This window comes from Pundamilia nyererei, unplaced genomic scaffold (assembly GCF_000239375.1).
Source record: "Pundamilia nyererei isolate P.nyererei 1_Seehausen unplaced genomic scaffold, PunNye1.0 scaffold00211, whole genome shotgun sequence".
In the NCBI taxonomy this organism is placed as follows: domain Eukaryota; kingdom Metazoa; phylum Chordata; class Actinopteri; order Cichliformes; family Cichlidae; genus Pundamilia; species Pundamilia nyererei.
The window spans coordinates 964859-992198 of NW_005187612.1; the positions used below are offsets into that span (position 1 = coordinate 964859).

Here is a 27340-nt window from a genome sequence, read left to right on the forward strand (position 1 = left end):
AAAAAAAAAGGGAAAAAACAGAAGGAATATCCACTAATCACCTCATGATTCTACAAATATAAACCTCAAAGCTGATTTCGGGGTTCAAAAATCAGCTTAACAAAAACTATCAGAGTTTAACTTTATTCGCATCAGCTCCATCTCAATCAGTGGCAACGTCAGAGTGCTGCTAACCCATTAATGCTGTTGACATTAGCCGCTTAGCAGTTATATATAATAATACTCAAAGGACATTTTCATAGTAAAAGTTACAAATAGAATCCTGAGAAAATGTATTTTATTTGTAATGGAGCATTTGTACAGTATGGTGTAGTGTAATCAATCTGACTGTTTATTCTAACACTTTCTATGTGTAGTTATTGCTCTTTCACTTGCACTGGCAAGTTATTGCAATGAATGCTGAATCACATCCATGATGTGAATCTCCTATTTGACCACATCTCACAGGTGCTCCATTGGATTGAGATATGGTGGCAGGGGATGCCATCTCACTATGGTACTGGTAGTACTAACCAATATCCAGGTTGACTGTGGTGCTAAATCTTCAATTCCCATTTGGTATAAATGGGCCTAAAGTAAAGCAAGCAAATATCCCCTTCACCATTACACCAACAACAAGAGCCTGAATGGTTGATGGATCCATGCTGTCAGGCTGTTTATGTCAAATTTGCATTATAAATTGAGACTCGTCAGACCGAGCAACATTTTCCAATCTTCTGTTGTCCAATTGTGTTGTGGATTGTGGGCTCAGTTCCTGCACTAGCCCATCTGCTAAAAGGTTCAGAGATGGTCTTCTGCATACCATGGTTGGAACAAGCGGTTATTTCAGTTACTCCTGCCTTCCTATCAGCTTGAAGTAATCTGGCCTCTTTGATCTCTGGTAAACAAAAAAATAAAAACCTCCTTTCCATCTCTTACAAGCAACGTTTTCCTTTGATAAATGCCATTTAGCCATCATGTGCTACACTAACTTCTCAACTAACTTTAATTCTAAAAAAAAAAAAAAGAGGCTTCAGATGAAGCAAAGATGTAGGTGAAAAAGCACAAAAAAACAAATTACACAAATTTGTTCAGAATCAAATTTATTTGAATATGAATACCTATATACCTTTTATAATCACAATAGTACTTTTGTAACATAATAAATTGGCAACTTGTCATAGGCTTCCCAAACATAAAGAAACATATTTATGGAGTAACAAATTAACTTACAAAACATAACAGTTCCACTGTTTGAGGTCAGAATTAAACAAAATAAGGCCTGTAAACTCATTTCAAAAAACTGAAAATGAACAAGATGCATGGATTTAGAGATCTGGGGGTGCCAGATGGCAGCTGAGAGGGGAAAAAAATAAACATATTAGAAATATTTAAACCTTCGACTCAAAATAATTCATGAGAGCCTTTCAGCTATTCCAGTATAATCAACATGAGCTGTAGAGGCCAACATATTGTTAATCGATTACTTAACTAACTATTAGCTGACAATAAACACACACCAGTGTGTGCTGCAGAGGTTTACTGAAATAAGGACAGATGTTCAAGTCGTGTAATTACTGGTTCAGGAGTGATGACTGAAACCCATCCACTAGTTCATAAATTTCACACTACATGTCGGAATTTCACTAAAAGATGGCTTTACTGATACACAATGCTTATTGCTTCAAAAATGATAACGAAAAACAAAAAAGTGCCAATCATGCAAATGTATCTCCTCATCAAACCGACCCCAAAATAATAATAAAAACACACACAGACACCCAGGAACCTGAATATGCATTATAAAAAAATCACAGAGTCATCAATAATACACATTCATGCAAATGCAAACAACCTGAACACATCATAAATATGAAAAAAGACTTCCTTTCATAAGTACCACGATTGCAATAAAACGAGACTGTGTGCGAATGTGAAATTCAGTGCATAATATTGAACCGCTACCTTCAGAAATTTGGTGAAACATGCACTTACTGTATGCTTGATGACTATTGCAACATTTCCCCAGGTCTTTGGCTTGTAGACAGCCATACAACGATGATTATGGACTGTGACAGTAAATAACAATGAAATAAAGTAGACAGGCACTTACAACTACTTGGATATTGTACTATTTCCCAACACGTGACAAGCTTTGTTTACATACAGGTTTAGCTAAGAGATTGCCAAGTATTGAAGACAACCACGCAATGCTAGTACTATCATTACCTTAAGTATCTCATTAATGAAGTCAATAAAATCTCTAAACAGTTCCACGCACTTACAGTAAAACCACCATAAATAAATTGCCAATGTCTTGTCAAGGGTTAACTAGCTGTAAGTCACCACAAGTAGGCTAATCTGCCAGTTTTGCTGACAGCATTAACAAAGTTTGCGTGTTCAGATCCATTTAAGACCTACAGCAGCAGCAGCAAAAATATGGTAAATATCAATTAGAAATTATTTTGTCAACAGTCTAAATTTTAAAAAAAAATTGGTCAAGTTGTTTTTGCTAACAGATTGTACTGTACATACATTTTAGCTAAACAGACTGACTTAAAGGAAAAGGCTAACATTTGGGGGAAAATCATGGTGTAAACAAAACTGATATCACTTCTACATCCTTCAGGTACTATGAGGCTATAAGCAAGCCATGTAACTTAGTTAAACTAGCCAGTAGCTACCTAGTTTAGCTTAGCATTACGCTAAACTAGCCAGTAGCTACCTGGTTTAGCTTAGCGTTAAGCAAAACTAGCCAGTAGCTGTGATCTTAAAGCTACCTAGTTTTAAGACCATAAACTAAAATTAGCTTGTTAGCTTGGTGTTATCCAAGAAAATCTCACCAACTGCTAGGATTTATCTTACTGACTTAAAATATATTTTTTTAAGTATTTAAAAAAATGTTAGTTGTTTATGTTTACACAGTTGACATCATGCTAAGCTAAGCTAACTAGCTGCCAGCTATAGTTTCACATTTGCAAACATAAGTGGGGCATGAGGTTAAACTAGGCATTTAAGAAAGGCAGCTTGATTTAAGTTATCTTTGAAGGCAGAACATGACACCTAAATGCCTTCTAAAACAAAGTAATACAATGTTGTAATCAAGTCATTACATTAATTGGCCAAGGAATGTTATATTCTTGATTATGCAGCAATCTGACCACAACATACAACATTGATTGTATAAGCTCGTTTCTAATGTGGATTTTTGCCATAGGAAAGTAGGAATTAACTGCTCTCCATAACACAGGTTCATACCAGGCTGCCTATTTGTTATAAAAAGGACTACAAATTGTCATTCAAATGATCAACTTTGTTCTGCTTCATTCTTCGTAAATTAATGGTTCACAGAGTACTTCTTCATAGAACAATCCCAAATTAAAAAAAACAACAACAAACCCCAAATGATTTACAAATCCTCAAATTATAAACAGCAAAAGAACATCGCTGATAATAGACAAATCCCTTTACAAAAAATTATAAATAAACAAACACAATACAAAAAAATAAAAAAAAAGCTTCCAAACTAGAAGTAGCTGGAAAACATCAAACAAACACACACAAATTAAGAGGACCGCTAAAAGAAACAAGGCACAAACTTCTTACAAAAAAACGCCAGTCTAATAGACACACTAAAATAACCGTTGTTCCGTCTGTAGATGATTAAAGGTCAGTAGTCAAGGCTCTTTATTAAAGTAACCTGAGAGGGGGGGTTCCTTTACCAGCTGCTTTCAGATGAAAACCTCCATCCTTCTTTTGCAATTAGCCAGAAAAAGTGGTTTCCAAATGCTTAAAGTAGCAGTCACAGTGAGTTAAAAACACAACATTTCCCATTACTCCCAAAGGTGTTTCTTGACCCTGTTTTCTGCCAGTCTGGGCCTTGTAGAGAAAGGCAAAGGGAAAAAAAACAAAAAAAACTTGGCATATCCACTGAAAAACCAAGACTGCTGCCCAGCTCTCGTAGCACAAAAGAGGATGGTGAAGGCGAGCAGATGGATTCTTAGGTGTGTATACAGTGTTTCATCAGGGCAGCTCCTACCATCTGTGCAGGTGGGAGCGCTACCGGCCTACACGTGTGAGCGGAACTGGTGGCTGGCGTTAAGTGGCTGTCTGCTTCGGAGTGGGATGAGCCAAAGGAGTTTCCAGCGAGTGCCACAAACTTCAGCTAGCGCCCACTGCCAGGATCTCTTTGCGCCATATCTGATAAGAAAAAACAGGTAATTGCTCAAGTAAAAATCCTTTTTGTACCAAACTGTCTGCCAAAAAGTGAATAAGGATCATAGATTGCATATAAAAGAAGGAGAGTGACACTGCAAAAAATAAAAAATGAAAAATCCCCCACTGATCTGTCACTCCCGTTTTGAAACTACAAGTTCCCTTCTGCTTCGCCTGTGGTGTGCTATGTAAATGGCCGGTCTCTACACATACGATAGATTTATCTCCCAAAAGATCGGCCTATTCCTCTGACGCAGCTATTCCTGCTATAAGAAGAAACGGAACTTACGTTTCATTTGAAAAGTGAGCCATTTTCTCGATGGTGGTCATATCCTGTAAGACAAGAAAAATGCAACATGAGTGACTCATTTTAAAACATTTCAGATAACATCTTTTCACAGACCTGCCAAACTATTTAATAAATGAAATGTTTATTCATGTCAGCAGAGGTATGGCAGATGAACATGTTGCTGTTGTGGTTTATAGTAATATGAACGCACTCACGTGCACACTTTCTCCCCTGATTCTTTCCTATCGATCGCTGCATTACTGGCATTGATCGTTTTATTTCTGTACACCATGTCATGTTGTTTTGTCTGAAGCTGCTACATCATTTTTCTTCTTTTTTGTCTTCAACTTGCTTTCAAGAGGACATGCAAGCTGAATAACGCCGCGAATGACGCATTTACTGATCCTACAAACTGATATTCAACACTTAGCTTGGAAATATTAGCCGCATTTAATTAGTTAAAGACATAATCGCATCAAGACGATGGCAGCAGGAAATGGGTGGAGAACTTAAACTGTCAGCTGAAACGAGAAAATAAGTCTTTACTCAGTACTCACCGAGAGGATGCCAGTCATCTGTGTGTAAAACAAAGAAGACATGCCTCCAAACATGACCACGCCCATTAGCGCAGAGATTCGCAGCAGAGCCAGTTCGTGACGTGTAGTGAACTTTTCCTGAGTGAAAGAGAACAGTGCCCTTTGTTGTGAAAACCTCTTATCTTATCATCTTAAAGTTCCATTTGCTGATTTTCCCACTGTCAAATATGAATGTTTATAGTTTTCCATTAGTGTAGCTAAATCTCATAATAAACATGGCCAAAGTTTCAAATAATGAGGTCAGAGTATGAACATCAATCGCTGTAGAAGAAAAGTCATTTTTTATACACTTGGCTCTCTGTGATGTAGGTGTGGGCAGATATCCCTATGTTTAAAGTTACTCAGCAGAGAATAAAATTATGAAGCTGGAAATGAGTAGAGGCCAACTTTTAAAAACAATCCCATGGACCTACCTGGTCTAGTCCTGTCAGGGGCTGGAAGTAATAGTACTGACAGAAGTCCAGCACCAGCGTGAATAAGCTGAGGACCTGAGCATAGAAACACAGCTGCAGGAAGAGCCAGTGGTTGTCCTCTCCCACACAGTTATTAATCCTGCAAAGGAAATAAAGTGCATTTAGCAAGTGATCACATATTTCTTTATCACAGCAGTGGACACACATGGCATGCTATGATATGTTCAGTCATTAAATAAGCTTTCAAATCTCAGTAATTGAATAAACAAGAATGGATGGGAGCATGAGAGTAGGTGTTCGTGTATGATTACCAGGGACAGTGATGGTCCATCCTGCGCACACAGTGGCCACAGCGACTGCAGTGGTGCGACCGTTTAGGTCTCATTAAGTTGCACTTATTGCACAACTCCCAGTGCTCTCTCTCTGAAACACAAAGACAACAAACACTACATAACAATCATCGATCCGAAGAGAGTTGATACTGCTAGTCGGTACCGGAGTAACAGATAAACTGGACATATACAAACAAGCGGTAAGCAGTGAGAAAAGCATTTACCAGCATGAGGTATGTGTGGGTCCGCAGGAAGACGGCCTGGATCTGCTGTGGAAGCTCTGAACAGTGCTGCTAGGCAGAGTCCTGATGCTATGTAGTAACCTAAAGAAATACAGTGTGTTTTAATTCCACTGATGAGGTGTGATCGGGCACATTCATTTCCAATTTCCAAAGAAACTCATTTTCAGTTTTTCACGTGTCAACACAAAAGGTAAGGAAACTCACAAACAACAATGGCCCAAGGAATGTGTCCCTCATTGTAGTGTGGAAACAGAACCAGTTTGGGAACAAAAAAGGTGTTGTAGAGCCAGATCCCAAATACCACACTGATGCACAGCCAGCCCATAGGGTCCACCACGAAGTGCAATCGAAGCTTCATGGCTGCTGGGAATTCTGGGAAACCTACAGTGTACCAAACGCGAACACACACACAAACTTAAGACACTGACAAACATGTTTTGCAGTTCTTTAGTTTGCAGATACTTGAAATGATGTGTTTCAGGCAAAATACCCATCAGTGAGACCTGCATTTTGCCCTGCACATTATAATAGATCTACAACTTAACTACAGAAGGATTAAGGATACCTTTATAAGATTTGTACGTACAAGGACATATCAGATACTGTGTGGAAATGGTCGTGGAATGTGTCTTAAACAAAGGCCTAACCTCTGTGTAATACAAAGCAGATGCTTATCAACCAGGCACTTGATACCCTGAGCAATCTACCCCCAAAACCTTACACTGAATCTTATTATCAGCATTATCTAGTACAGTAACACTGCTAGAACACAGTACGAACAGCCCTCGTAACCACGTAACCACTACCAGAGCCTCGTTATTTGTAAAGCCTCGCCTGCTCCATCATTCATACTGCTGACAACATTCACAATCGTGATGGGCTGGGCTCTAAAACCCTGACTGTGTTAGCTAACATCTGCGGGCCAACGCTGCTCTTTACTTCAGTCGCGTAAAAATGAACCAACGCGTTTATTGTCAAATATACATCTCGTGAGCTAAAATGAAAAGACACTTACTTTTTTGTCAGCGAACGAATCAGTGAGACTACTTCCTCATCGCCTCTGTGGGACCTGTTTTGCTACCTGCAATGAAAAAAAAAATCACATTTCCGGTCACATTTCCAATCTAAAAAAATAAAACCGGAACAAGCATTATTTGCATTTTTGTCCTGGGAGGCATCGAAATTGTTAATAAAGTTATTCTATTTCATATTACATAAAACGAAATAATGGAAAACTAAAAACAAACCAAGATACCGAAAATGTTAAATTACTCATTAAGGCAATGATTTGATTAAAGAAAATCACAAGTCATTTGCTAGCGAGACTTACGTGTTTATTAAGCTGTTCTAAGTCTACATAAAAGCTTGGTATTAGCATTAAACTCTCGTCTGACGCGATAGATAAAGCGAATATGATTTTTTTTAAACAGCGGCACTTTTTACGTTTGAGCTGTTATTTTTACGTCAACATTCCTAGTTTCCTGCTCGGTCCGCGTAGTCGGCAGCTTGATATTGCTGATGTAGCAGGATGGTGGCGGCCTCGCTCTGCTGCCGCCCTCTGGTCAACTGTGGTCAATACATTTTGATAAAATATATTCGAAAATACAAACCTAAAATACAGTTGGAAAAACACTACTCTAATGTTAATGTTATAAACGTAAGACAATTTATATTCAACACAAATAATTAAACATTAGTTTGAAAGGTGCGCCACTCCTAATAATGACGTAATTCAACTTCCGCTAGCAATAGCGGCTGGTGTTTGTTGACAGCGACGCCGCATAGCTTAACAGTGCCACAGTAGTTTCATTGTGCTGTTGGAGCAAAAATGGCATCATTCAATTCGTACAAACTCAGGTGTTCAATCCCGGGCCACGAGATGGACGTCAGGGGACTCGCCGCTACTGTTTTTCCAGAGGGAGCGTTCGTGTCTGTGTCCAGAGACCGGACCGGAAGAGTCTGGGTACCAAACTCAAGGTAGCTAGCGCTAGCTTGCTGCTCAGAAACTGCTGCCTGGCTACGATTAATTTCAGGGTACAAGTCACTCTGCGCAAAGAGATTGACTTGTCCGGACAAGAAAAGTGTCAAGCCAAATCACGCCTTACTGAATATTTTACTATTTCTGATTTCATATGTATAAAAATGGTTAGTAGCTAAGTTAGCCAAAAAGCACAGTGCTAACGTTTGCTCAAATTAGCTTTGTCATTCATTCAGCTGCAACTGTTCTTTTACGAAACACGAAAGTGAAACAGATTCGGAGTGTTTATTTTTGTTAATTTGCCTATCCTTCTTACAGATTAGAGCCAAAGGGACCTAACTTCTTCCCTCAGTAATCATTGTTAACTTTCGTCCTGTTCTCCCTCTGACAGCTCAGACAAAGGCTTCACAGAGATGCACTCTATGTCTGGACACTCAAATTTTGTATCCTGTGTATGCATCATCGCACCCAGTGAAACATACCCTCGGGGACTTGTTGCTACAGGCGGGAACGATAATAATATTTGTGTTTTCTCACTGGATCGACCGCAGCCCCTCTTCACTCTCAAGGGTCACAAAAATACAGGTGAGTTGTGCTGTCCTCGCTGTTTGGATTTTTGTAGTAGTGAGGATTAACTGGTTGCTGTGTTACTCGTCACAGTGTTTCTGGTTCCTGGCTTTCTAACTTTAAACCTCCACAGTTTGCACTCTGTCGTCTGGGAAGTTTGGGACACTTTTGAGTGGTTCCTGGGACACTACAGCCAAAGTCTGGCTCAATGAGAAGTGCATGATGACCTTGCAGGTATGTGGTCCTCTACACTTTTCAGCTTGCTTGGATGGTGATTAGTGTCTCCATTGTTTTGAAAAAATTGACAGAACATGTTTTGTGCTTGTTAATTTTGTTTCAGGGCCACACTGCAGCGGTGTGGGCAGTGGCTATTTTACCTGAACAAGGCCTTATGCTGTCGGGATCAGCAGATAAGACCATAAAGCTTTGGAAAGCAGGACGATGTGAGAAGACGTTTACAGGTGAGGATATGCAGGTGTATATTGGACATGTTTTTTTTTTGTTTTGTTTTGTTTTTTTATCTTTTTTGGGGGGAGGGGGGTGGTGCGTGTGTATACAAAAAGTAGACTGGCTGATGAGTAGCATGATTGGTTGTCTGTCTTTGATTACGTGGTTAATAATATAAACCAACAGTATTGTAGGATATGGGACAAAGCCATAACTTTGTCAAAGTAAAAATTTAAATTGGTAGCTGCATATTTTTTAGGGTTAAGTTATGGTTAAAAAAATATTCCCTTCCATTATAGGTCATGAGGACTGTGTGAGAGACCTGGCGGTGATCAGCAACACTGAGTTCTTCTCGTGTAGCAATGACACAAGTATCAGAAGGTGGCTGGTGACAGGCGAATGCGTACAGGTCTACTACAGCCACACCAACTTCATCTACAGCTTAGCCGTCTTCCCCAATAGCCAAGGTTTGTTGATTGTATCAATATTTAAAAACAAGGGATAGAACTGAGAGACTTGAAACCAGCAGTCAGTGATGCTCTGTGGTTTATTCAGCCGGCTTCCATTTTCATACTCTGAGATGGTAGCTACTTCCTACACCCTGCCCTCACCCTTTTTTTTTTTTCTCTTAGATTTTATAAGCACAGGGGAGGACCGGAGTCTGAGGATATGGAGGCAAGGAGAGTGCTCTCAGACCATCCGCCTGCCTGCTCAGTCTGTGTGGTGCTGCTGTATTTTACCTAATGGTGACATAGTAGTCGGAGCCAGGTAATAGAGCTGCTTTTGGCATGTTAATATGCAGTCAGGTCATAGTGATTTCCTTGATCATGTTACACCATAAATATTTAAAAGCCCATTAAAGACAGTGTTCGCTGTCCTCATTCGTCGCATCTCTCCTGCATTCAAACAAATGTTGAATGAAGCAGTAAGTAGTTCTGTGGCTAAACCAGAAGCTTCTCCTCTGCCCACAGCGATGGCATTATCCGCGTGTTTACGGAAGCTGAGGACCGCACGGCTAGTGCAGAAGACCTGCAGGCCTTTGAGGATGAACTTTCCAAAGCCACCATTGACCCCAAGACCGGGGATCTTGGTGACATCAAACTGGAGGATCTTCCTGGAAAAGAACACCTGAACGAGCCTGGTAATGCAGCAGTCTGCTATTTATTTTGTCATATAAAACGGTGAAGCTGTTCTCTGTGCATCAGGGTGGTTTTGTTTACAACAGGGAATCGCGATGGACAGACACGGTTGATCAAAGATGGACAGAAGGTGGAGGCATATCAGTGGAGCGTCAGTGATGGCCGCTGGATGAAAATCGGAGACGTGGTCGGAGGCTCAAACCAACAGACCTCCAAGAGTGTCATGTATGAAGGAAAGGTGAGGCTACAAGCTCAGAGTTAGTAAGCGGGACGTCGCATATGAGCTGTCATTAATGGCCCCCCCCCTCCCCCCATCTGCGTGCAGGAGTATGACTACGTGTTCAGCATTGATGTGAATGAGGGAGGGCCATCCATGAAGCTGCCTTACAATGTGACAGACGACCCCTGGCTGACAGCGCACAACTTTCTGCAGAAGAATGACCTCAGCCCCATGTTCCTCGACCAGGTTGCCAATTTTATCATTGAGAACACCAAAGGGCACGTGGTGGGACCAGCCCAGCCCGCTGGTGGTGACCCCTTCACTGGTGAGGTCCAAAAGATGGATACTGCTGCTGGCTTCTTTGCTTTCTTTGCTGTACATTTAGATTAATTTCACTGGAACGATTAAGGGATCTTAGATTGAATGTATAATGTGTTTCGCCTCTTTATTTGACAGGAGGAGCTCGCTATATCCCTGGTTCTTCCAGTGATACTGCAGGATTTGGAGCTGATCCTTTTACAGGTATAGTTTGTTTACTCAGAGGTGTTCATAGTCTGAACTTGACCTGTAAGTGCAGTTTCACAGCTGTGTTTTTTCTTCACAGGCACTGGTCGCTACATCCCAGGATCAGGCCCAAACCCAGGTGCTCCTGTTGGTGTAGCGGATCCCTTCACAGGTAACTTGGTATCGAAAGGAGCAATTGGGACTTGTGAGATACAAATCCCAGTGGTACCTTTCGATGGAGTTATGAGGCCTTTCTCTCTCTCTCTCTCTTTTTTTTTTTTTTTTTGCCTTTAACCAAATGGCTCCAGGACTGCACTAAATTATCGTTTTTTAAGTGTCCAAAACAGCAGTGTTTGTTGTTATAGTCACAGTAAAAATCTTTACTGGGAAAAAGATGGTGGAAGTCCTGAATGAAACCAGCTTTTCAACAAGCTCTAGCGTAAAGAAAAGGGAACTTTGCAGCTGCTCCCATCCACCACTGTTTATCTTACACAGTGAAAACCTACAGAAGTTAAAATAAAAGTGTGTTTAAGCAGATTAGCTGTTAACTTAATCTGATGTGATGTTTAAATCAAGCAGCTTACTGAAGGCTGTCATCAGCCGTCCTGCTTTCTGTCTCAGCAGCTAGCAGGGGCGAATCTAAAGTGTACCATTATTTCAAGGCTTTAGAAACATTATTTTGTACATTTAGATTAGATAAAAAGGTTGGCCATTGAATGAATATTGGCATTAATTATTAAGATTTACACCATCATAGCATTTATTTTCTGCAGTAGGAAACGTTGCATCAAAGCACAGAGCAGACCTCTGAGAATGCTGACATGCTCGCTTTTCTTCTTTGCAGCTGGCACATTCTTCTTTAAAGACTCACACACACTCATTCATTCACAAGCAATTTAAACACATACACGGGAACACACAGCATGCTTGCCTCATCCACGAGATGAGGCAATAGTGTCAAACTTTTTTTGTTTGCCTCCTGCTGATGTTAGAAAGTCTTCTAAGAAGTTAATGCTCTCTCTCTTTTTGCCTGAGTTTAGGTTGCATGTATAACTTATTAATAGTATACTTGTCATTGTTTTAGTTTTTTTTTTTTTGCATTTAATATTATTTTTCCTTTCTGTCTCCCTGCTTTGCAGGAGGTGGTGCATACTCCTCAGCAGCCTTGAGACAAACAACCAACATCTACTTTCCTAAGACTGATGGTGTGACCTTTGAGCAAGCCAACAGCTCTCAGATCATTGGTAAGCATTTCAGTGTGATTTGTTAACTCTCGCTGAATAACTTGTGCTTTAAAGTGGGTGATATTTGGAACCTTCATATATTTTAAGAATGTTTATTTTATTCTTGTCCATAACGTAGTGTAAGAAAATGTGTTTTCCACCTGTCCTTAACAGCTAAGTTGAAGGAGCTAAATGGAGGTGCCCCTCAGGAGCACAAGCTCTCTGAAGAAGTTCTGGAAAGCCTTGAGAGGCTTTTGTTGTCTGTGTGTGGACTCAACTCCTCTGAGCCTGCTCCGACCATCCAACAGATCAACCTGCTTTGGAAGGCTTCTCACTGGCCTGAAGGTAATAAAAAAGTATCCCATCCCAATTCATGTGTGTTTTAATGCTTTTTAGCTAATTTCTCTTCACTAACAAGACCCTCCCCAATCTTTCTTCATGTTTTGTAGATATTGTGTTTCCTGTCCTGGACATTATGAGGCTGGCAGTGCGCCACCCGCAGGTTAATGAGAGCCTTTGTGGAGAGGCAGAGGGTGTACAACTGTGCAACCACCTCCTGAACCTAATGAGGCCCGAGGGGCGTCCTGCCAACCAGATGCTGGCACTGCGGACTCTGTGTAATTGCTTCAGTGGCAGGCATGGCCGAGCCCTCCTCATGGCCCAGCGCGAAACGGTGCTATCACGTGCTGCTGACCTGGCCACCGTCTGCAATAAGAACATCCATATTGCCCTGGCCACTCTGGTGCTTAACTACGCTGGCTGTCTCCATCTCCAGCCTGACCTTGAGGCCAAGGCCCAGTGCCTATCTGTGGCCAGTAGAGCCCTGGAGACAGTACAAGACAAGGAGGCTGTATTTAGGCTGCTGGTAGCCTTGGGAACCACAGTGGCCTCAGATCAAACAGCCCAGGATCTGGCTCGCTCGTTGGGAGTCAGCTCTCAGATTTCCAAGTACTCATCAGTGTCTGATCCATCGAAGGTGGGAGAGTGTTGCCAGCTGCTTTTAAAAGAACTACAATGATATGAATGATTTAGACAAAAAAAGAGCACTTGTTTCTATTACTCTGTTCTACTTAACCAGTTGTGGTGGAGATCTAAATAATTGTATGTTCCACAATAAAAGAAGGACAAGTGAAAATTTGCCATACGCTGACTCTGTTTTTATTACTGCAACACCTCTCCAAAGCATTTTGACTGATTTATTTTTTAAAGTATGTGGTTAACAGCGTATGACTGATTTACACTGTAGAAAACAGTTTGCTGTGTAAAGTTACATCTCGATTGATCCATTTTCTGCTTCTTATCTGAGTCTAAGCAGACATATCCAGGCCTCCCTGTCCGCGGTGTCTCAACTGACTCAAAAGCTGTGACAGATAATGTGACGTGACGTCATTGTGTCCAATAAAAGAGCAAAAGCATTATTTGAAGCTAACAGGACTGAATAAAGTTACGCAACAAAAAGCCATGAAATGTCAGTAGTGTTGTCACGTTTGCACTCAGGAGCACTTAAATATCTTATTTAAAAAAACAACAACAAAAGTTTTTTATATCAGGAAACACTGATGACCCAACCACATCCAGTGGGTGCCTTGCAACACACACAAAAGACCTGCCAGCCCTGCAACCAAATACTTCAGCTTTTTCCAGGATAACATCAAGCTGGAGAAATATGCTGGGTTTGCTGCAAGACCTCATCCTGTTTGAACAAGACAAACAGAACTAAGGGCAGAGTTAGGTGAAGCACTTGTGGATGTTATGATTGCTGGACTTTGACCTGTGTACAATCCTAATAACCCAAGCAACTATGGGTAAAATACGGGATTTCTAGTATACTTAAGCTATAAGCTGCTTTTTAGGTGGAAGACTTAGCTGGTAATATCACACGTGGTTTTCTAGAAACACTGTCTTCCCAGTGAAATCTAAACCAGTAATAGCTTAGGAAATTTTTCGAGCATAGTACAGCCGCTCTGGCCAAAGTCCAATAAAACTTTGTATCTGTCAGGGCTACGCCTTTATATGTCAAATTTACCTTCGACAAAAACTGCAAAAAATATAGTTACTTATAGTGAAAAATACAATAAGAAGAAGCACGTTAAAATAGTGAGGTTTTTTTTGTTTTTTAAATTTCCAATGGGAATCCCGTGCGTCGCTACCTTCGCTAACCGGAAGTAATTTAAAACATCCGGGTAATCTTTAGAAAAATTGGCGGTTTGTGTCCTTGCGTTACCTTTTTTTGTTTTCCAGTTCCCAGTGGACTATGAAATGTGTGAAATGTATATTAACAAACGTCAACGTGGATTTAACGTCAGCGGCAGCCTCTCTTATAATGTAACCGTTTCCTGGCAGTGTTTGTTATTGTGAATGGGCCTTGTTGGCGTAAGTTAGCGAAGAGTAAACGTCGTTGCTAGCAGGGAGGCTAGCGGACTAGCGGTTTTCTGTTTGCCAGTCTGGAGCTTTGAATTCGCCTCCGGACACAATCACGGTGCTTCTTACTCCTCTGAATAATGGCCAATCCGGCACTATTGCAGAAGAAGAATGGACAGTATTTGTGGTTCTCTCTTCTTGGGCTGGGATTTCAACCGGACGTTGCAGTGTCGTCAATCGCTGGCAAAACCAATATTAATGCTAAACACATCATCATGGGGCCGTGAGTTTGCTTTTCATGTCTTTATGAATAATACGAGCTATTTCTTACTGTGCGAAATGTCGCTACTTTAACTTTGCCTTGAATGTACGTTGCCATTCACTCTCCCTGGAGCGTAAGCGTTTCCTGCTAAGTTTAGCTTTATGTCCCACAGGAACATGTTTGACAAACCCAACAAAGATGCTTTTTACATAGTGACCCATTTCCTGCTGGAGAAACTCAACCGGACACGGTTTCATGAGGCATATAGGTAAAGACAATTATAACCAGTCTTGTATGCTCAGATAGATGATTCATTGTCTTCGCCAGTATTTGTTTTTAATCTCTTCTCATTTATCCTTGGGTTTTCAGGCACTGCTGGCCTGTTTTAAACCCAAAAGCAGACGCCGAGTTCCGCAAAGTTACCTGCGCTTGGCTGCGAGAAATCATGGTGAGAATCAAAAGAATAAAAGAAATTGTACGAAAGTTTAAGACTGAATTAAACAGACAGGGCACTTCTTTAAGATTTGCATTGTGCTACATTTATGTTAATCGTTGCAGACGAATAAGGCGTTTATTCAAGTGCATCTCCTTGAAGCAAAGTACAGTGTTTTATTTCATTCATTGTTCCTGCATGATGGATGGGAATAAAACTCAAAGTAAAGAGCTATGAGATCCCTCTCTTATTCCCCCCTGATTTTAGAGTGTAAGCACAGGTATTTTCACTTGAGAAAAATGACTGTGTGTGTGTGTGTGTGTGTGTGTGTGAATAATATATCATTTGATTAGTATGTTGACCCATTTTCTTGAAGCTTTCATTACTCACTATGTTTGCTAGACACCTATTTTTGGCCAAATGGAGTTGCCTTGGTGTTTACAGACTCTGTGTGTGCTGTATGGATACGCAGATGTGCGGGATAGGTTCGCTTTTATTGATGTTGAAGATTCACATTAGCATTGTGAAGTCCACAAACTTCACACTGTGCTGTGAGAGAACAGTTGCAATTGGCACTTGCAGACACATCATTAGATGCTAATTCTGGGAGCGCTTGATTTGCTTTGCGTTCTATTGACAGAACATGCATTTTGAAAATTTCTAATGGGGAATTTCTTGAAAAGCCAAAGTTTTGTTCAAGATTACAATTTGATTAATTTTGTGGGTCGTATAGTAATCTATAATGAAACCTTTTTATTAGCAAAAACAGTTTGTATTTAGGTCGCTGACAGCCATCTGTTGTTTTTTTTTTGACGATGTGCAGGAAGAAACTGCAAATACTGGATCCAGAGTGGTGGCATCATTGTTTCTCTCGCCTGGAGGCCCCAAGTTTGTCAGCTTGATGCTTCATTTGGCCAAGCATGTCATGCTGCAGGAAATGAAGACCTTTGCTACAGGTAGGTCTTGTGTAGCCTCTCGAATCTACAATTCCTAAAGTTTAAAGTGACAGAATTAAACATGACTTCTGTTCTCCTATTAATCTCATCTGCCATGGACCTGGCTTGCAAAGATGCCAACCAAATGATGACGTGATCTTGAACATTATTGTTGTCAGATGGCAGCTGGGTACCTGAGGCGGCGGCAATGCCGGCTTCGACGTCGAACTTGGCAATTAAGAGGTTCAATCTGGTCCGTGCCAGATTTTTGAAAACTGCAGTGGAACAGGATCGTTTTCTCCATGAATACCAGAGACGGGCCCAGTAAGTGCACTTTTGGTTTAAGCAGCTTTACAGAGTTGTAAAGTTTTGTTTTTTTTTGTCACCAAACTAAGAAGTTTTAGCTTTTTACCAAAATAAAATAATCAGGACTTGTATATAATTAAGAAAGGAAAAAAATAATGTGTGACTTAATTTACTCAAGTCTATGGGTTTGTTTTTCAAATGCCAAAAAATATACATGCTGCCATTTTTATGCCCCGGTGGGTATTGAAGTGAAAGGGGTCGTGGAAGACCTAAAATATAACCTTTAACATAATGGTAGAGCAGTAAAATAAACACAATATGACAGAACAAAATGACTACATCAGGGAATAATTACTCAGAACGGAGTACAGTTAAAATAGTAACAAGTTAAAGAGTTCAATTACTAAAACTTGCTGTGAAATACAATAAAGTGCTTACTAAGTAAATGCCTAACAAATAAATTCAGGTATTGTGGTGTGAGGATTCCTGTATCAGGCTTCGTCGAAGCAGAACAGAAGATGTTAGAGAAGTACAAGGTATTAAGAAAAATGTAATAAATGTTTACTTAGTATAATGATATAAATGTACAGAAAATACACTTCCTATCACTTTAAATTATTTAAATTAGTATTAAATTGCAAATTGTACTAAACTAGTAAAGTCAAATAAATCTTAGTACTCCGTTTCACTGCTCTATCCAAGGATGTTTTGTCATTTCCTTATTCTATTCACTGCAGTACTAAAATACAGCCGACATTTTTCCCACACTAATTTCCAAACCTAACGAGCTTGGAAAGAAAAGCAACTGGATTTCTTAAAGTTTCTTGAAGACGTTGCACCTTTCACCCAAGAAGCTTCTTCAGCTCTAAGAACAAATGTTGGAGAGTAACAAAGCAAAAAATAAACACAGTGAGTGGATTGAAAGAGGAGTGAAAGAAGCGATCTATCCCCATTGTAAACGACCATCTTTGAACAGAGGTGGTGGCTTACGACACCAATTGTCTGCCATCTATAATCCAGTTTTGGGATCTCTTCTCGGATGCCTTAACGCCCACTCACATCCTGGGTAATTTGATCTCAGTAAATCACATGATAGGGTGGGGCAAGGTCTCACAATGGGAAACCCGAAACTTTGGCTGATTGTGACCTACACCCGTTTTCACACCTTTGCTCATATGATTAGGCAGATGATCAATACTGGCATCAACAACCCTCTTAGGGACACTGTGACTCTCTACCAGTTGCTCTTAGAACAGAAGAAGCTTCTGGGATGAGAAGTCGTCAAGAACCTTAAAGAAGTCCAGACGCTTTTCTTTCCAAGCTCCTTAGATTACCATAACCTGTAAGACTGAGAACCTTCACAGACAAACCTGTAAGACACGGCATTTTACTTTCAGTCTTTGTTCATTGTGTTATTTCTATTATTTTACTTGCTTCCTCTATTCTTATGTGGGTATAAATTTATGGCTGATGCTATGTATTTGTTTGTGCTTCACTTCCCTTCTGTGTGAAAGATATTTTGTAAACGACAGGCTCACTTCCGCCGAGTGTCTCAGTAACCTGTGAATGGAGGCACAGTACATCACTTCAAATGATGTGTTTCAACTCTGCTTCCTGAGCTCTGATATAGCAATGTATCCGCTGTGACTACAGCTTTGTTATGCTGAAGGTTTGAATGCAGAAATGGAAGTTAGCTTCTGCTACTTTAAACTTGTTTTAAGTCTCTTTTTGTTTCTCTCTTGTGAAGACTTTTGGTGAAGTCTATGAGGGACATCAAAGCAGAAGGTGTCAAGTATGATGAGCTGCTTAAGTATGTATAATTTCTCTCTCAATATGCCAGATTTAATTTAAGACCCATTGAAGTAATGGAGCTGTGTCCTTTCAGGCGCTACAGCAATGATTGCACTCAGGAGGAAGGAACTTCTACAGCTGAGAAGCTCAAAAAAGTACGTAATGTTAACTTTTCAAAACGCTGGAGAGTCTTTGTACTATTTATTTAAGGAGCAACTGTGATGTGACAGTCTGTTTTCTAAATGCATTCATGTTATTTTCAGATGAGTAGAGACTCGTGTGCCGAGGTGTCTGTTTTTCTAAGTGCTCACAGATGTTCTCTGTTATCCTAAGGTGCGCTCCCTGTGGTCGGCCATTGATGGAATGTTGTCGGCCATCAAAGAGGAGCAAAGTGCTGTGGAGAGTGTCCTGAAAGGAGACGTAGATCAATACACCCTTGATGGGACGGATCAAGTTCTTAAAATTCCCCGCTGTCTGCTGGAGAGAATTGAACAGCTCCCACATCAGGTGAGTGAGAAGAGATGGATGGACTCTGGTTATCGCTTAAATACAACAGGGAAACTTCTTTGAAATCTTGTTTGTGCTTTTTCTTTTTCCCTTAACTAAAACTATACACTGTATTTGTCCTTTATGACTGCGTTTTGAACTTTCTCATGAAAGGTCAGCATGATTAGGCATTTCATGAGCGCACACAAAGCTACTGTCTTGAAACACTCGAGACAGCAGCTACAGAAGATGTGGAACATCTTTCAGAGCTAATATTGGTAGATTTGTGTTTCATGTATACTTTTATTTATATAATTTTTTTACATTTATTTTTTATTTTAAATCCAGTTAAGTTCTGGGAATGTGTATGAAGCCAACCAGCTGAACCTCCTCTGTGTGATGGAGCTGATGACCCACGCGGCGCAGCTCTTAAAGGAGGAACGTTGTCGGGTCTCTCACGCCCCTGTGCCCCAGCTCAACCCTCAGCACCTGCAGGAGATGTCTCGCCAGATGGCCCGTACGCTGCAGGACCTCCACCTCATCAGGTACCCATTAAGCTGTACTTGCTTGATAGTGCACACTTCTACATGAGCTGATTTACCCTTTGTTCTTCTTCCTCCTGCTGTTCCCTTTAGGGGTCGTCATAGGGGGGTCATCTACCTCAATGTCACCCTATCCCTAGCATCTTCTTCTGTCACATCAACACTCTGCATGTCCTCCTTCACGACACCAATCTTCCCATTTTTCTCCTTCCTGGCAGCTCCATATTCAACCTGATATTTCCACTATTCCTCCTGTTGCACCCGCATTATCTGTAAATCCAAGTTTCTGGATGCTTGTCGTTTGGAAAATGCTGCGTTAATAGATTTGTGGTAATAACTGTTAACATTTCTTCTTTTAATAACTACAAATGTGTCCTTTAATCTCAACTCCCAGGCAGAAGATTTCTAAGGAAAAAATCCCTGAAGTCAGGAGTGCCATTCAGGATTTGGAGGCAGAGTGGGACAAGAAGTGGATGGACACTCTGAAAGAAACACCCCTAGTCTCTTTTCTGAATGAAGATCCTGTGAGTGGTTGTTGATTTTTTTGTTTTTTTTTTATTTTTATATATACATGCATCACACCACACAGGCACTTCTTTTAAATTAAGTTATTGTACTGTGAAAAATGACACGAAGACATTCTATTGTTAATGTTGCTTGGAGCTTATGTGCCCGCCCACTTCCTCCTCAGGCTCTTGGCTTCCTCTCACCAATGGCTCCACTGTCTTTTGAGCCGGCGGCTGAAGCGAGTTATAAAAGCAGTGTGTTCTCCCAGTACCCTGCTAAACTTCTTGGTGAGCGGAATCGGATTATAATAAAGTTTTTATGAAGGTGTAACGTTTAAATTTTGTTTTTAATTAGCATTTATTTGTTTTCCCCCCTCAGAGGAGAAGCACTTGGAGAGAGGATCACAGGATGACGTCAAGATAAATTTTTCCAACCTTAAAAGGTAATATTATCAGGGATATTTGAACTTCATGACAGCATTATTCCTTTTGCTTTCTGCTGGGAGGCAGATACCTGGGCAGTCCTGAGCAGTGCTCTGCCTGTCACTAGTCCTCCCTAGAACATCCCTGCTCTCTGATGACCGCGGCGAATTGAGAGAAATCGCCACGGACAGATACGGAGCAGACACTTTATTTCTGTATAAATATGATGATAGAACAGCATGACGTGAATGAGCTTAACCTTGTTAACCTGGAGCATGTAGTGAAGTACCTACCTATACCACAGATTGATTACTTTTATATCAAAAGATGTGATGCACAAATGTGTTTGGAATAATTAAGCACTTTCTTATCTAAACAGCACTTTCCCGGTGACAGTCGAGAGGCCCGAAAGTCCTGTTGTCAAGACTGAAATGATACGAGCGAATACCTCTCTGGACTGGCTTTTTGACACGCCCCCATTTCCTCCTCCTCCTCCTCAAAGAGCTGCACCACGATCATCGCCTCAGGCAAGTGTCATATTTCACATTTTCTGTTTTCAAAGTTAGTTTCATATTTACTGAATTCTGTTCTTGAAACAATGGTACACTTGTTCCACTAATGTTTAAATAAATGAATAAATAAAATCAATGTTTGTGCATCAGGTGAGTGTGAGGAAGATGACCCATACTGATTGGAAGGTGACTCCCTTGAGGACAAAGACTCAGATATTAAACATGGAATATGACAACCTTGCTGATCAGGTATTTTAAAGATTCTCAACTAAACTACTGAAATCTGTAGTAAATGCTGTATAACTGAGAATTTCATGAGGGTTCATACGTCTAAAAAGGGGCATAGCGATTGTTGACATTTGTGTGCATGTGGTGTTAGTTTGCAGATGCTGTAACTACAGCCGCTCCTTCAGAGGGCAGGGTTAAAGGTTTGGAGCTGGAGGCTCTTCTCAGCAGTCTTCAAAGAGATCCCTTCTCTGCTCGTAAGCAGCTGCCACGTACCCCTGAAAGCTTGAGTAAGTGATAAAATATAGGACCTGACATTCAAAAGCTTCCCTTAATGTGTTCCTTTACCTAATAAAATGGCTTTTCTCCTGGCTATTTCTTCCCAAAGTTATGGATGTCAAAAGCTCCTGGCGTAAGGCAGTCGAGGAAGACAAAGTGAAGAAAAATCAGCCTCCTGCTGAGTTTAATGACAGCATAATAGAGCAACTCACCCCGGTCAGTGAGCACCACGATGGGTCGCCAAGCTCAGAGTCCCCAGGTTCCGACACGACCACCCAGACTGTTCCATCAGCTGTCAGGAGCCACAGCAGGCCTCCAGTCTGCCAGCAGGGGGCCTTGCACAAGTCCATTCTTGCATGGGACACCTTCATCACAGAGGCCCACGACAGCCCAGGCGGCACAGGCAGCAGTGTGGTCCACTTCAGCCTCGACCAAGAAACTCTGCCAGAAATTCCAGGGTGCGACAGTCTGCTCAGCCTCGATGACGAAGAGATGAAAAGCGAAGACGACGACGAGCAACTGATTCCCTTACTGAAGCTCGAAGTGAAGCAGCCACCGTTAAACTGCCATCAGCATGACGCAAGAAATGACGGCTTGTTGATGGAGGGCACGAGGACGCCTGAGTGCCTTCTGTCAGACTACACGCTTTCTGGTTTGGACAGAGACTGGTCGGAGGAGCCAGCATCATCAAAGGAAGCCACAGATACGATTTTTTCACTCGATCTAGAGGCGCTGAAGACCCCTTCACCTCTAAAGAAGCAGGAGTACAGGCTTCCCGAGCTGATCACATTCTCCCCAATGGATGACATGAAGTGTTAGCTACAGTCCAAGTGTCCAGTCTTCAGCCTCCTGTTTTTTTTTTTGTTTTTTTTAAAGTAACAAATATGAGCATGTATATATTTTTTTGTTTGTTTGTTGTGTCTGTCTGTAAATCGAGATTTTTGACTGGAGTGTATTATGCCTTCCAACAATTTACACTGCACCACTGGCTCAGTTTTTAACATGATGGAAATAAAGAATTCTCTCGAAGTGTTTCTTCTCCAATAATCACTCGAAGAGTTCCTTGTTTTAGTGATGTTTAAGTTTTTCCTGTTAATTGTGGTGCATGGAAGGTATAAAATGAATTGATATGAAGCTACTAGTGTTTTGTTTTTCTTCGTTTTTGTTTTGTCTTTTTTTTAATAGGTGTGACTTGCAGCAATTTAAGATAGGGGGCGTCAAATTAAACGTGAAGCAAAGCACTGGTAAAACCGAGAAAAGGGAAGTCGGCGTGTTACTCCTTCACAATAAAAAGTTCAGCGTATGGGCACAAACATTTGACTTGAGTGGTGCTGTGTAAAACACATGAAATCCTGAATGAAACGAATTTGCCTTCATTTCCCACTAAGTTTTTTTTCTCCCCTTCTTTAAAGTGGGGAAGTCTATATAGAAATATGGGCATTTAGTCCCCTCCCATCCAGATGTGCTGTTTGCAGTGTGAAGCTTAAGACTGGTAACTGGATCGAAATTACTAGAGGAATGAAATTTTTTCTTTTTCCCCCAGATGGATTTGTTAAATTTAATGAAATGAAAACAATTTAGAGACAAACTATAATCTGGGATTTAAAAAATTCTTTAAAAAGATATAGGTGGGTCATTACTCAAAGACTTATTTTGCAATGAAGGAACAAGTGAAGTGAAACCATACAAACACCTAGATCCTCCCATTTGTATATATTGATTTACATATTAGTGTTGCATGACAATATATTTCGGCTGCATCTGGAATTTTATAGAAGTGAAGCTGGTTGAACTACATAGCTGGAATTTCAGACTCCCTTTATATTGTGGGCCTACTTTGATCTTAAGTGGATCTTAAACTGCCCTTTCAGTCAGTGTAAAGACATTTACCTAAACATTTGATCCCTGAGATGTCATAATGTTATAAAAGAAGTCCAGTAACAGTACATCTCAATTTCTTTACATGATGAATGAGTAAAATTTAACTGCCCAGACAGTCATGTATTTATAAAAACAATGTTTTTGTTAATTTACAGGTTTAACAAACGGGTTGTTTGTAATGTGGACCTATCATAATAAAAAACAGAAATTTCTGTTGTAGCTAGTAGAAAAACTGGAGCTTTTCTGTTATTCAATTGTTGATCTATTACATAACTACGTTAATGCGATATCAGTGGCAAATAAGGTGGAGTCTTTATCGATAAGAAAAGCTGCAAAACCCACGACAATGCAGCTAGCAGTTCAAAATCTATCACATTTTACAAAGTCTTCCAGGGGGCCGGTTGGATTCTTTGCCCTCCACCTTATGTCCCCCCCCCCCCCAATTGACAGAATATTAACTTATATAAAATACACACATGCAGCGTGAATTGCATCAAAAAGTTGAAAATCCTTTCAAAGTCTTTTACTTTGAAAGGATTCACCAGAAGCGGCTCCTTGTTCGCGAGCGCGCTTGCTCGCGCTGTCAGTTGCAGCGGTGGTTTGTTAGCAGCGTTTCCTTTTCTCTGGGCGGTTCCAGTCTGAAAGAGAGAGAGAGCGAGAGAGAGCGAGAGGTTCAGAGGAAAGCTCTAACTCTATCAGCCCAGACACAAACATGGCGCCTGCCTCCGCCGACAACTTCAGATGAAAGTGTGGCGAAGAAGTAACTAGCAAAGTACAAAGGAGTATTTCCGAGTGGCGTTTTCACCCTTCTTTTTAACTTGCCGTTCTGGTTTGACCATTTTTTTTGTTTTTGCTTTGCACAAATAAGTCTGCGGGGTACTTCGAGGAGGGAAAACAAGCAAGTTGCCTACATGTCAACATTGTCTCTGTTTCTCACTGCGGTGTAAACAGCTGGTAAGTACTCGTGTTTTGTTCCGTGGAGATAACCGTTAAGGATCGCGGCATGTTGTGGAAATGAGAGGGAGTGGATGAAGTGCATTAGGTTAACTTTCGCTGTGTGTGAGTGCGCTCAGCCGCTGTAAATGCATTTTCCTGGTGTTGCGCTGCTGCACTTTCAGCGTGTTATCCAACCACGGAAAGAGAGAGAGAGAGAGCCACGTATGAGCGCTCGGGGTGATCATGGGAGGGAATTTCTTTTGTTATACCCACGACGAGGTGTATTTCCTGCATCAAAGTTGACCTACTTAAGGTTGGGATGCAACAGTTGGGAACATAACACCCCTCTCCTCCGCCGCCTCCTCTTGCTGCTCCTGCTCGCCTCTCCTCCCCGGGCCCTCCCTGTCGCCAGATAATCAGACTCAGCTCTCCTGGAGTCTGTCTACCCTTGCAGGTGTCTGCTCCCAGAAACAAACCCAACTTCCTGCGTGGGATCAAAATGTGTGTTGGGGTTTAAAGCTCAATTTTAGCAGGACCTTCTTGTCATGCAGTCAGCGCCGTGTTCGTGTAGAGGATCAACTGGTCTGACTTCTTTGTGAGTTTGCTTTTCATCCTTTTCCTAGCCGTGTATGATGTGGCACTATGCAGCGCCAAGGTGCTCACATATCTATGCCTCAGCACTTGACTGCTTGCCAGTCAGCAGCAGTCTAACCCCTGAGGTTAGCAGAGTGCTCCCTCTGCTCCTTGCTCCCATCACAGCTGTGGTGAATCATGACTGGCATGTGATATTTCTGCTCCGATGGTACAAGTTCCAGCAGAGCTAAGCTTGGCACTTCCTCTTCTGTTGTGCTCAAAGTATTCATAATTTCAATTAGGTGTTTTACCAACTGAGCTGGCTGCAGGAATGCTGTGTAATGACAGGATAATCGAGGCACGCGGAGTGTGAAAAACATGGAAATTGCTCTGGCAGAATCCACTGAGCCGTTGCCACGTGGAAACAAAATAAAATAAAATAAACCCTCTTCCTTGACCTTGGCTTGCCCTGACAGGCGCTGGGAAAGAGGAGTGGAGCAAACGTTTCCTCCCACTATAACCTCTACAATACTGCAGGTATAAAGTGGGTCATGGCTGCGCGGTGGCTTTGTGTACATTGAACTTGCACTTTGTGGCCTTCCAAAGGCTCTGTCAGGTGACTGGGGGGAAGGAGGTGGATTGGCTCAAAGGAGCAGCAGCAACAGGCAGTATTTATTCAGTGGGAGAGTGATATGTTGAGATACGTTAGAGCGCACCCGTGTGATCTGCTTCATTCTTTCATTCACAGTTGTGTTCACTCTACCTCACCTGGCAAATAGCAAGGTGGAGCTACCTTTTTTTTCCCCCCCTCAGCCTCCACTTGAGTTGACACTTTCAGGTTGATTTATCACCCACACTTTCACTGTCAGTTTTCTCAGTTTGAAGAGCTTATTGGAAAATTATTAATAATTTTCCAGGAGTCCCAACATCAACTGACACTTTCATGTCAATGAATGATTCGTTCTATAAATGAAAGTTCAACTTGTTTGAGTCACATTGTTTTGACAGTGTTAACCACCCCTGCTTGCTTTAACTCCTTCCATCAAATTATACCACCCAGCATGGCATGCTCACTTTCTGAAGACAGACTAACGACTTAGAACCCTAGTTGTTGTTTTGTTTTTGTTAAATAAACTCAGTTAGCTAACATTTTCTTTTTAGTTTTCCTGTTATAGCAATACATAAATATGAAAAACAAAAAGTAGGCAGAATACACTAACATTTCCTGTTAAGTAGTGGGAATCACCAGACCCCCACAATACATTATCACAACATTTCACTCATGATCTGATGATAGCTTGATTTTTAACATTTTGTGATAAGCTAAAAACACGTAATATAATTTATCATCTTTTATTTCAACTGTAAGTTATGTCCTCAAAGTTGTTGTTGTTGTTGTTGTTGTTTTTCCAATCTGTTTTATCTAAGCAGATAAAGTTATCTCACTTCAGTCATTCTTTTTTGTTGCAAAATGAGATTGTCAAGCACACCAACACTGTCACTAAAACCTACTATAATAAATGCTGTCATAAGACATAATCAGCCTGCAGTCAAATGGGATCAAGCTGGCAGTTATGTACTATGTTAAGTGTCCAGTTTTCAGTTTAGCCAACTTATTGTAAGTACACATGGCTAACGTTATGTCAGTAGGGCGGTGCAAGAGATGAACCCTTTTCTTAGTAGAGTGTTTTCGTATAATTATTATTTATATATTTATTTTCAAATATCAATAAAATGCCTATTTTTGGTGTCCCTGTATCGATACAATATCGCTATGCAAAGTATCGCGATACCGTCCTGTATCGATGTTTTGTTAAATGCAGTCTGTGAGAAGAAATGATCCATGCAAATAAAAAAGCAAGAAAGAAAAGACCCGGCTCATCCTTCGGTTCAGCTAATATTGTTCTTGCGAGCCTGACCATCTAGCTTCTTTCGCTGTTTGCCGTTGGTGTGTACTGTTTTGTGGGGTTTGGCTGGCTGGAACTGAAATTTTCCGAGACATTGATTACTCTGTCTCACCTGTGTCTACTGTCTTTTTCAGCCCTGCTTCTCTGCCTCTTTCACCAGGTGTCTCTAGATCCCGATCAATACAGAATTTTTAAGACCGATACCAATACTTGATGATTTAAAAATCGGATACATCGGCCGATATTTCATTTTCTGCCAGACACACAGAACATAAATAGATTTCATTAACAGTTGTTGCGTGTCTTTATTTATGAGTCCTTACTAAGATAATGTGACAGTGCTGATTATGAACTGTCTTGTTTTACTGTCGAAACAACTCATGGATTATCAGTTAACTATCTGTCCAACTCAGATTGGATTAGCTAGTTGTTGTTGGTGAGTCCCTGGTGGACAAACTACGTAACATCAACACTCATAACTTGATTAAAGGGTGTTTCTCTCATATCTTCTGTACTCTTTAAATTTTCATGTATTGGCCGTTACAAATGCTGATACTGATATATCGCCAAATAGCCTAATATCATTCGAGCTTTGGTTGTCTGTATCTTCAGCTCATTCGGAGGTTGCAGAGAAACTCTTGTGTGTGTCTTTAATGGCATTTTCGTTTCTGTTTCCTTTCAGTATTCAGCGTTAAGCACATGTGGTCAGCCTTTCAACTATTTAAAATCTTTCAAAGTTAGATTTTGCAGTGTTTGTATAAACCATTCACTGTGTAATATTTGTGCTTGTGTAAAGAAAGTTTTCCTCCATGAAGAGCTCAGAGGTTAGTGCCAGCAA

The 27340-nt window shown here is 40.9% G+C and overlaps 4 protein-coding genes across 4 annotated transcripts in view; 3 read left to right on the plus strand and 1 right to left on the minus strand.

The window, feature by feature from the left end:
- Positions 1-3497: 3497 nt before the first annotated feature.
- Positions 3498-7449, minus strand: zdhhc21 (zDHHC palmitoyltransferase 21). The gene is made up of 9 exons (XM_005748041.1): positions 7397-7449; positions 7082-7147; positions 6271-6447; positions 6049-6147; positions 5804-5915; positions 5493-5631; positions 5041-5157; positions 4484-4527; positions 3498-4179 (listed from the first exon to the last, which is right to left on the minus strand). Exons 3-9 carry the CDS (start codon positions 6422-6424, stop codon positions 4047-4049), a joined length of 798 nt encoding a protein of 265 aa, XP_005748098.1. The 5' UTR covers positions 6425-6447; positions 7082-7147; positions 7397-7449; the 3' UTR covers positions 3498-4046.
- A 348-nt stretch (positions 7450-7797) lies between these two features.
- Positions 7798-13284, plus strand: plaa (phospholipase A2-activating protein). The gene is made up of 14 exons (XM_005748042.1): positions 7798-8043; positions 8436-8629; positions 8745-8845; positions 8952-9072; positions 9358-9525; positions 9691-9826; positions 10030-10199; positions 10284-10435; positions 10523-10742; positions 10874-10939; positions 11022-11093; positions 12061-12165; positions 12319-12489; positions 12594-13284. The coding sequence occupies exons 1-14, from the start codon at positions 7895-7897 to the stop codon at positions 13160-13162; spliced, it is 2394 nt and encodes a 797-aa protein (XP_005748099.1). The 5' UTR covers positions 7798-7894; the 3' UTR covers positions 13163-13284.
- A 1025-nt stretch (positions 13285-14309) lies between these two features.
- On the plus strand, positions 14310-22062 carry haus6 (HAUS augmin-like complex, subunit 6). Its single transcript, XM_005748043.1, has 16 exons — positions 14310-14788; positions 14940-15035; positions 15137-15215; positions 16024-16156; positions 16315-16459; positions 18189-18251; positions 18327-18387; positions 18566-18739; positions 19067-19263; positions 19655-19784; positions 19952-20054; positions 20146-20209; positions 20569-20716; positions 20852-20950; positions 21081-21216; positions 21315-22062. Exons 1-16 carry the CDS (start codon positions 14646-14648, stop codon positions 22022-22024), a joined length of 2481 nt encoding a protein of 826 aa, XP_005748100.1. The 5' UTR covers positions 14310-14645; the 3' UTR covers positions 22025-22062.
- A 1589-nt stretch (positions 22063-23651) lies between these two features.
- Positions 23652-27340, plus strand: part of dennd4c (DENN/MADD domain containing 4C) — a gene marked incomplete at its 3' end in the record, with an annotated part of 36596 nt that continues 32907 nt past the window's right edge. The window contains exon 1 of the mRNA XM_013914626.1: positions 23652-24040. The remainder of the gene's footprint in view (positions 24041-27340) is intronic.